This window comes from Myotis yumanensis, unplaced genomic scaffold, assembly GCF_028538775.1.
Source record: "Myotis yumanensis isolate MYYU_CA2020_CCGP unplaced genomic scaffold, mMyoYum1.0.hap1 SCAF_5, whole genome shotgun sequence".
NCBI lineage: Eukaryota > Metazoa > Chordata > Mammalia > Chiroptera > Vespertilionidae > Myotis > Myotis yumanensis.
In genome coordinates, this window is record NW_027223756.1 from 30,865,609 (window position 1) to 30,876,529 (window position 10,921).

Genomic DNA, 10,921 nt, shown 5'->3' on the forward strand with positions numbered 1-10,921 from the left:
ATGATCATTGACTCTGGCAATAGTTTGATGATAGGTGGTTTAGTGCTTTTAAAGCATATCGGAAATGGGGACAAGTTTAGGAAATAATTCAATACAGAAATGAATCTTTGTTAGAAATGTACAATGATTGCATCACAGATTCTCACCTCCACTTGTCTCAGTAGGATAGAGCTGAAACCTTTCTCATCACTCGGTTTAGTTTTAAATTGATGTAGTGTAATTCTTTCTCCAGCTCCAAAGTGTATAAAAAGAGGCTACAAGATAATTTAGAAGGAAGTAGAGAATGAATCAGTAACACACTTTTGTGCATAAAAGAGATAGCAGATTATTAGTGCCTATTGTAAAGTGCTTTGAGTGGTAAGGGATTATTTGAACTAAAACATGCCTGGTATGGTCAGTTATGCATCTAATCTAAAGCTGTGTGGGGAATGAACAGTATCTGCTACACATATCAAGTATAAATGGCAGTTCCTTTTTAGAGAAGCAAGGATAAAAAGCAGTTGGTCTCACTCCTACATTTAAACAAGAGAAGGCTTGTGCTTTCTGTTTAACTTTAAAATTGGATAAAAGCAATTGGAGAAATAAGGGACATCTTAGCAGAAGAGGTTTTGGGTTCGGGAAAATAAAGTGTATAACTCATGTCCCCAACCCCCATGTCATGATAATCCCATCATACCCTGGTGAGAACAAATACTTACTCTCTAAATTCTTGTTGAGTGACAGGCTGGTAGTCATCTTGAATTTCTGTAGAATAATACTTTTTCTCAAGCCTCTCTTTCCATTTTTTCATCTGCTCTGCACTTTGAATCTCCTGTCAAGTTAGAGGAAAAGCCTAGTCTGCAATCATTTAAGTTTTTCTCTATTTCAAGTCTGTTTTACAAGGATCACAGGGTTGATGTTTGAGCCCCACTGCCTTTTTGCCTTGGCAGTTTTTAGTACTATGCATTAGCAGTTACTTCAGAGGACCTGGTGTAAGAACTGTTGGTTGAGTTGGGGAATTTTAAAATTAAAATTATCAGCTTATTTTCATTTCATTGCCTCCTCCTCACTACATCTCCAGCTCACTCTTTTCATGATTTTCTTCATTCTTCACTTGGCCAAACCTGAGATATTTTTGTACCTTTATTCTTGCAACTATACTTAAAAGTATATCTGTGTGTATTCTTTGCCTGCACAGCTGCTTCTCAGCCACACTCCTGCAGTTTTACCTAACCATCCCAATCCCCTCTTCATAATTACTGCATCAATTTGTACACTCCAGTCTGTCTAGATACCCCCAAATTAGTTCCTTGTACCAGCAAATTCTTTGCTACATCCTTCTCTGATCCTAAGGAGTCCTTCCTGCGCTTTGTCCTCACTATCCCCCACTTTCCTTTAGTGTGCAAATACCTTTTCCCAAACTTTGGAAAAATTGCCTTGTACATTGTGGAAAATAAGGACAGCTCTAGAAAAAGCGGGAAAGAGGAAAGTGCATTTAGATGTGACTCAAATACTTGTCAGTAAATGAGTATGATATTGCCCTGCTCCAGCAATACCACTAAGTAGCAAAGTGGATCCGTGTTACAAGGGTTCTTTTTTTTTTTTTAAATATATTTTATTGATTTTTTATAGAGAGGAAGGAGAGGGATAGAGAGCTAGAAACATCGATCAGCTGCCTCCTGCACACCTCCCAGTGGGGATGTGCCCGCAACCAAGGTACATGCCCTTGACCAGAATGGAACCTGGGACCCTTCAGTCCGCAGGCCGACGCTCTATCCACTGAGCCAAACCAGTTAGGGCATAAGGGTTCTTGATTACCTTCCTCAGGATGATGACACCTGCATTTATGTACTGTTCACCTGATAAATGTGTGCTGTTCTGGTTAGAGAAACTTACCAGATAGTATTTGAAGTAGGAAAGGATTGCTTTTAATCTTTCTAGTTTTATTTTGGCCACATTACAGCACCCACATTTTGACATATTTACTAAATGCTTTTGATGTGTTGTTTAAAAAGTGGTAGGCCCCATAACTATATCTAAATGACCAGGCCTATAATAATGTGGAAACATTAGTAATATGGGTTGAATAGATTATGCCTGCTAAACTTGACTCATCTTTCAAAACACCCATCTCAACCATCACTCTTTTCCATGAAGCCTTCCTTGACAGCCATAGGAAAATCAAAGGCAGAGCAGCAACTCAGTGGGGACATTTCCTCCAAGTTTCTAGGTTTTGGTCATCCCACCTCTTCCCTGTAAGTGGTAGCTGCCTTTTATAGTTGTTTCTGGATTAATTTGGTGTTCCACATTAGTTCTTATAGTCATCCTAAAAGCTCAGAAATGAATTCTCTGTAGTAAACCTCCTTTTGAACTACCTAGTGTGTTTCTGTTTTTCTGATTGGATCCTAACTGATGAGTACTCGGTGGCAGGGGAGGTGCAAAGGAACAAACTCAGAAACAGCATGCTTCCATCAAGGGACAATTGACTTAAGAATTTGAACCTTCCACCTGTCCATTTGGGATCCTTTACCAGTGGTTCTCAACCTTCCTAATGCCGCGACCGTTTAATACAGTTCCTCATGTGGTGGTGACCCCCAACCATAAAATTATTTTCATTGCTACTTCATAACTATAATTTTGCTACTGTTATGAATCGTAATGTAAATATCTGATATGCAGGATGTATTTTCATTGTTACAAATTGAACATAATTAAAGCATAGTGATTAATCACAAAACAGTATGTAATTATACATGTGTTTTCTGATGGTCTTAGGCGACCCCTGTGAAAGGGTCGTTCGACCCCCAAAGGGTCGCGACCCACAGGTTGAGAACCTCTTGCTTTAGTCAAAGATTCAACTGGCTTTGGTGATTGATCCTAATTATCAAGAGGAAATTGGTTGCAACTACAAAATGAGTGCAGAGAGGGCTATATTTGGAGCCTAGGAATTCTTGAGTGGACAGGTGCTTTCAATACTTAAATGTCCCAAAATAAGCTTTGTAGTTTAAACATATTTTTAAGGGATTTTGATTTGGATAAAAAAAGCCTTAAAGTCACTCAGAGGATCGATATAATTACTATTGGGACTTTGCTTCTCCCTTTTTGGGGAAAGGATAAGAGTACCTTTATTTGTATAAAGGATAGTTTCATCTTATTAGATGGAAGCTTGAAGTAGTTACTGTTGTTTTATGGAAATTCAAATGTGTGTACTAAACAGCCAATAGGATAAACTGGGCCAACTACTCAGCTAATGTCTCCCAAAACTCATCCCAGACTTGCTACTAGCAATTTTTGGCGTACCCAGAACAAGACTCATCACACTCCCTCAGGGTGGGCTGGGGGTGCCCTTAGAGATCTGAGCACCTATGCAGGGCCCTTCTCTATGATAGCAGGTTCTGATAACCCCGCCTTTGTACCTTCACCCTGGAGTGGTAGCATCATCCTACAGTGATTATTTATGTTTTGCCTCAGTGTTTTTACTTTTTCTGTCTTCCAGTACTTCCTTAACCAAATTCCCTGTGGTAAATTTTCTCTATTTGAAACATATAATGTGATTTCCATCTTCCTGACTAGGTCCTGACTGATACATTAGTAAGTATATATTTTTATTTTGTTGAGTGAATTTTTGTGTCTTTAAGGAATGTTTAAAATTTTTCCTTATTTTGTTTTTAAACACTTTTTAGTAATTCTTTGGCATTTTCTACATTGTTGTTTTTATAAATAGAGTCTTCTATTAAATTTTTTTTAACAAACTAGTTGATATTTATATATATAACATGGTTGTATGTATGTGAATCATTTTTCCTACTAATTTATGGAATTTGTTATAAATTTTCAGTTCATTTGTATACCTAGAAAACTTAAAGGAATCACAGAGGAAATTTTTATACTTCTAGTTTATTTCTCTTAATTGTTTTGGCTGATCCCTCCAATACCTCTTTGTCTTGTTTCTGATGTGTCCAGTGTTTCTCCCAATTAAGCAAGTGCTAGATTAGGGGTGAATAAATATGTTTTTATTATATCAAGGAAGTATCCATCGCTTCCTATATTGCTTTATTTCCCCCTCAAGATTGAATGTTGAATCTTATCAAATATCCAACATCTATGGAAAATGATCATGTAATTTTCCTTTTAGAGTCTATTAATAGAATGAATTATTACCCAATTTTGAACCATCTTTCCATCTTAGAATAAATTCTATTAAAATCATGTGTATATATAAAAGCCTAAGCGACCTTTCGACTGTTGGACCGGTAGCTATGACACGCACTGACCACCAGGGGGCAGATGCTCAACGCACAGGCATGGAAACATGGAACAGACTGATGAATCTCAGAGGGAATGGGGGAGGGGGAGGGTGAGAAGAGATTAACCAAAGATCTTATATGCACACTAGAGGCCTGGTGCACGGATTCTGACATCCCCTGAGGGGTCCTGGATTGCAAGAGGGTTCAGGCCAGGCCAAGGGACCCCACTGGTGCACGAATGTGTGCACCAGGCCTCTAGTGATATATAATTTTGTTCTGTTAGATTGTTTGCTAATATGTTATTTAGGACTTTTGCTTCTGGATTTATGTGATACTTTCTTACTTATTTATTTTTGGTATGATCTTTGCCAGATTTTAGAATCACTATATAATCACTTTGTAAAAATAATTTAGAACTTTTCCATTTGCTCTGGAACAACTTAAATAGCTTGAAATTACTTGTTCTGTATAAAATCTGGTAAAATACACCCTGGTTGGTTCAGCATTGTCCCATGCACCAAAAATTTGCCAGTTCAATTCCTGGTCAGAGTACATACCCAGGTTTCAGGCTTGATTCCCAGTGAGGGTCGGGGGGAGGCAGCCAGTTGATGTTCTGCTCTTTTTAAAAATATACATTTTTATTGATTTCAGAGAGGAAAGCAGAGGGAGAGAGAGATAGAGCCATCAATGTTGAGAGGGAATCATCAATTAGTTGCCTAATGCACAACTTCTACTGGGGATTGAGCCTGCAACCCAGGCATGTACCCTGACCGAGAATCTACCTATGACCTGGCTCATGGGTCGATGCTCAACTACTAAGCCTCATCGGCTGGGCAATGATGTTCTGTTCTTACATCGATGTTTCTCTCTCTCCCTTTGCTCTCTAAAAATCAATTTTTAAAAATCTGGTAAAATTCCCTTGTGAAACCAACTGGGTCTGATTTCTTTTGAAGGTAGCTCTTTGATGACTTGATTTCTTCTACAGTACAGATTTGTTTAGGCTTTAAAAAATCTCTTCTGTGCTCAGTTTTAATCAATTTGATATTTATAGAAAAATCCATTGCATTCAGTTTTTCAAATGTTATTTGCATAAAATTATACCAAAAGTCTCTTAGTGACTTTTTTCAGGTGTACAACATAATGATTTGATATATCAGGGTGGGGCAAAAATAGGTTTACAGTTGTTTGTATGAAAAAAAAAAATAATGCAAGAGTAAACTCTGTAGCCCTGGCCAGTGTGGGGTCGATTACTGGTCAGGGCACACACCTAAGCTTCAGGTTCCGTCCCCGGTCAGGGCATATGTGGGAGGCAACCGATCAGTGTTTCACTCTCACATCAATGTTTCTCTTTCCCTCTCCTTTCCTCTCTCTCTAAAATTAATAAAAGCATGTCCTTTGGTGAGGATTAAAAAAAGAAAAGAAAGAAGAATAAACTGTTTTGTGTACTCACAATGGTAAGCCTATTTTGCTTTACCCTGTACATATTGTGAAATGATCAGAGTAAGTTTAGTTAACATCCCTCAACATACGGTTACAGATTTTTTATTGTGATAAGGACTTTTAAGATCTCTTAGCAGCTTTCAAATATACAACACAGTATTATTAACTATAGTCACTCTGCTGAACATTATATCCCCATGTCTTATTTTAAAACTAGAAGTTTGTACCTTTTGACTACCTTCACCCATTTAGCTGATCCCCCACACCCACCTCTGGCAAACACCAATCTGTTCTCTGTATCTGTGAATTTTTTTTTTTAAGGGGAGAATGATAATTTTTATTTTTATTTATTTTATTTTTATTTTAATATATTTTATTGATTTTTTACAGAGAGGAAGGAAGAGGGATAGAGAGTTAGAAACATCGATGAGAGAGAAACATCGATCAGCTGCCTCCTGCACACTCCCTACTGGGGATGTGCCCGCAACCAAGGTACATGCCCTTGACTGGGATCGAACCTGGGACCCTTGAGTCCACAGGCTGACGCTCTATCCGCTGAGCCAAACTGGTTAGGCCTGTATCTGTGAATTTTTAAAAAATTATTCCACATGTAAGTGAAACAATGCAGTACTTCTCTTTATCTGACTTATTTCACTTAACATAATGCTATCTATTCATGTTGTCACAAATGGCAGGATCTTCTTTTTTATGGTTGAATAATATTCCATTGTGTATATAGACCACATTTTTTAACCCATTTTTCCATTGATGTACACTTCCATGTATTGGCTACTGTAAATAATGCTGCAATGGATTCATGGGTGCAGATATCTTTTTGAGTTTGTGCTTCTATTTCCTTCAGATAAATTCCCGAAGTAGAATTGCTGAATCATATGGTAGTTCTATTTTTAATTTTTTGAGGAAGCTCCATATTGTTTTCCATAGTGACTGCAGCAGTTTACATTGCCCCCCTGGGGTGCACAAGGGTTCCCTTTTCTCCAAATCCTTGCCAACACTTGTTATTTCTTGTCTTTTTGATGATAGCCATTCTCACATGTGTGAGGTGCAATCTCACTGTGGTTTTGATTTGTAATCTTCTAATGATTATGTGAGCATCTTTATTATTACCTGTTGACAACCCTCAGTATATTTTATATGGAAAAATGTTTGTGCAGGTCTTCTGCCTACTTTGTTGTTACTGAGATATATGAGTTCTGTATATATTTTGGAAATTAACCCCTTACCAGATATATGATTTGCAAATATTTTCTGTTTTGAAAACTATAGCTTTGTAATATAGTTTGAAATCAGGGAGCATGATTCCTCCAGCTTTGTTCTTCCTCAAGATTGTTTTGGCTATTCAGTCTTTTATGCTTTCATACAAATTTAAGAATTTGTTCTATTTCTATGATAAGTGCCATTGGAATTTTGATAGGGATTTCATTGAATCTGTATATGGGTTCATGTGGTATGGACATTTTAACAATATTAATTTTTCCAATCCATGAGTACAGAATGTCTTTCCATTTGTTTGTGTTGTCTTCAATTTATTTTGGTGATATTTAAAATTTTCTTTTGTTTCTTGATTATCTCCCCCATTGTAGTTTTTTACTTTGCATGTTTATGCTTTCTCCCTCTTATTCCGTTTGTTGTCTAGTGATTTCTTTTCACTGATCTTTTCAAAGAACCAGCCTTTTTATTTATTTATTAGTATACTAATTGTTGTTTGTAACTCAGTTCTGCTTTTATCTTTATTTCTTATTTGTTGTCTATTTTCTAACTTTTTGAGTCACATGCTAAAATTAATATGTTTTCTGTCTTTGATTTTTATTGATAAATTTTTTTTTAAAAATATATTTTATTGATTTTTCACAAAGAGGAAGGGAGAGAGATAGAGAGTTAGAAACATCGATGAGAGAGAAACATCGATCAGCTGCCTCCTGCACACCCCCCACCGGGGATGTGCCCGCAACCCAGGTACATGCCCCTGACCGGAATCGAACCCGGGACCCTTCAGTCCGCAGGCCGACGCTCTAACCACTGAGCCAAACCCGTTTCGGCTTTTATTGATAAATTTAAGGCTACTAATTTTCCCTCTGGGTAGGGTATTTGCCTTTATCTTATAGATTCTGTTAAATAGTGTTTTTATCATTTTGTTTTCTGCAATTTCATTTTGTATTTTCTCTTTGATTAAAAATTGTTTAATAATTAAAATTTTTCTTGCTTAAATAATTTTTTATTTTACAATTTCATTAATATATTTTTATGTCATTTTCAGATATTTTTCTTTTTAAAATATGTTTTTATTGATTTTAGAGAGAGAGGAAGAGAGAGAGAGAAACATTTATGTGAGAGTGAAACATTGATTGGTTGATTTCTGGGCTCTCAATTCTGATCATTAGTCTATTTGTCCTTATGCCAATACATACTATTTTGAAAACTATAGATTTCAACAAACTGAGCCACATAGGCGAGGGCAAGAATTTTTTTCTGTATTAACTACTTTTTGGAATTTATTGAGCTTTTCTTTGTGGCCCAATATATGATCAGTTTTAATGAATGGGTTTTCGAAAAGTATGTATCTTCTGAGAGTACAGAATTTAACACATAACTGTAAGATTGCCTGTTTATTATATTGTCTTTTTTAATCCTTTTATTTTTCTTGATGTGTTGTCTATTTTTTGTGTGTTCCTATTATTCCTTTTATAAGTCCAGTAGTTTTTATGGAAGTTGATGACATGTTATTTGGTGCATTGATAATCATAACTATTAGAGTTGATCTTAGCCTTATAAAGTACCCTTCATCTCATTCAGAGCTTTTTGTCTTGAATTCTATCTTTAGTTAGATTGTGTCCCCTGATATCTCTTCCTTTCCTATTATACCTTAGCTCATGCTTTTATGTTTAACTTTTCTGAATTTATTTTAGGTGTATATTTTAGGATATAGTGTAGAATTGGGTATTGCTTTGCGATTCAGTCTGAAAATATTTTTCTTTTTAAGTAGATTATACTTTTTGCCATTACCGATATGTCTGCTATATTTGGTCACAATTATATCATATTGTCTTACAGTTATATTTTAAGTCTTTTACCATGTGTTATATTTTCCGTTCTCTTTTTTAGTTTTGTACTTTTGCCCTTTTGTTCCAGTGCATGTTTTTAAAATATTTTTGTTGATTTCAGAGAGGAAGGGAGAGGGAGAGAGAGATCATTGATCAGCTGCCTCCTGCATGCCCCATACTGGGGACCCCACACTGGGGATTGAGCCCACAACCTGGGCATGTGCCCTGACCAGGAATCAAACCGTAACCTCCTGGTTCAAAGATTGACACTCAACCACTGAGCCACACTGGCCGGGCTCAGTGGTTTGTTTTTAGTCATGTAACTTTTTATACATCCTGAGACCTCCCTTTCTTGCTTTGATTCCCTCCACAAGGAATCAAACAAGTTTAACAAGAAAATTAGCTTATAGTTTCTTCCTCCTCATCTCCTTCCTCTCTACTACCCAATTACATTTTAAATTATGTTTCTATATTTCCTTGTATATGAGAAGTGGAGTCTACTGTAAGACACACCTTTTTTTTTATGTAACACTTATGAAAAATGCTGCCAATTAACATATGATACACTATCAACCATAAGGCACATCTTGATTTCAGAGATGTTAAAATGTGATAAAGGAGTTTTAAAATAATTTAAAAAATCTTATTTACTATTGTACTCATAAATATGCTAATGTTTTTTCTTTTCTTCTTGGTTAACTCTAAAAGATAATTTTAACTATTATACTAGTATATGAACCAATCAGTCAGCTTTTTCTGCTTATTCCTTCTCTGTCCCTCCTTCTTTTTTCCAAAATTTCTCCAATCATCTCTTGGTTGGCAGAAGCTAATCCCTATAGAATCCTCAGGAATACAACAGTATTACCTGAGTTCCTCCACGTTCAAAACTCTTTGAGCCTTGAATTACAGTTTTGCTAGATATAAAAATCCTTGGCTTACATTTTCTTTCCTTGCATATATTGTGTGCTTTATAATGATTTCTTAAACATACATGTATATATACTGAGTCATTTATTGAGTATGTTATAGTTCTGAAATATAAAAAATCATTAAAGTGATTTATCATATATTAATGATTACTGGAGAAAATTTATATAATCATCTCAATTGAGTATACTTACTAAACCCTGTGTGATTATCCCACAGTGAGAGTACAGCTGTAGGACCAGGGTATCTGACTGAGGGCACCAATAAGAAAGAGGGAGCATCTGGAATCCAAATGATTTGTCCTAAACAAGGGTATAGATTCTGGGAGAAATATTTGGAGGTGGCAACTAATGCTCTGAAAAAAGAAATCATTTCAGTTCTAACTTGGAACATTTTTGTAAGCATATTTCTAATAAAGCTATAACTTCTTTATGAGAAAATTAACATCTTACATTTTCATCAAAGCCTTTTCTTCTGGCTTGTTCAGCCAAATCTTTGTTTTTCCTACTGAAAATATGAAAGAAAAATTAGAGGCACATGTCAGTAAATAGGGAAATGCCAGCATAAAATACAAGCAGATTTATATAAAGGTTCTGAATTGCATTTCTGTTCTTTCTGATATCTGACTTTTTGGAAAATGTGGTCATTAAGAAGTTACTCAGAGAATTACATTTCTAACTATAAAAACGTATTTATGTCCCATTGTCAGAAGTGTGGGTTTGGAAAGCATTTTAATGACAAAGTAACTCAATAAATGTAAGTGTATTCTTAATGTTTTGTGTAAATGTTTTTGTTTCAATAGCTAAATAAATGCATTAAATGTAGACTAAAATTGTCTCCTACCTTTATAGAGGAATTTCACCCTCTTGTCCAGCTTCTGTTAAGTTTTATTAGTGGTATGGCATACCTTATATTTCTTTCTTTTCTTTTTTTTTTTTTTTTTTTTTTTACAGAGAGAAAGGGAGAGAGATAGAGAGTTAGAAACATCGATGAGAGAGAAACATCGATCAGCTGCCTCCTGCACATCTCCTACTAGGGATGTGCCCGCAACCCAGGTACATGCCCTTGACCGGAATCGAACCTGGGACCCTTCAGTCCGCAGGCCGACGCTCTATCCACTGAGCCAAACCGGTTTCGGCTTATATTTCTTTTAAATTAGCTTAGAGTTTCAAGACACTCTCAGAAGTTAAGCACTACTGGATTTATTAACATATATAGAGCCAGCACTTTGGATGATGGTGGTTTTGCTATCAAAATCTTACTCTC

The 10,921-nt window shown here is 36.0% G+C and overlaps 1 protein-coding gene across 1 annotated transcript in view; it reads right to left on the reverse strand.

Annotated features, from left to right (window-relative positions):
* Positions 1-157: 157 nt before the first annotated feature.
* PKD2L2 (polycystin 2 like 2, transient receptor potential cation channel) overlaps positions 158-10,921 on the reverse strand; it is a 33,131-nt gene continuing 22,367 nt past the window's right edge. Inside the window, exons 12-14 of the mRNA XM_070414937.1 lie at positions 10,108-10,162; positions 699-811; positions 158-254 (exon numbers count right to left, since the gene is read on the reverse strand). Of these exons, the coding sequence (XP_070271038.1) occupies positions 158-254; positions 699-811; positions 10,108-10,162 (265 nt within the window). The remainder of the gene's footprint in view (positions 255-698; positions 812-10,107; positions 10,163-10,921) is intronic.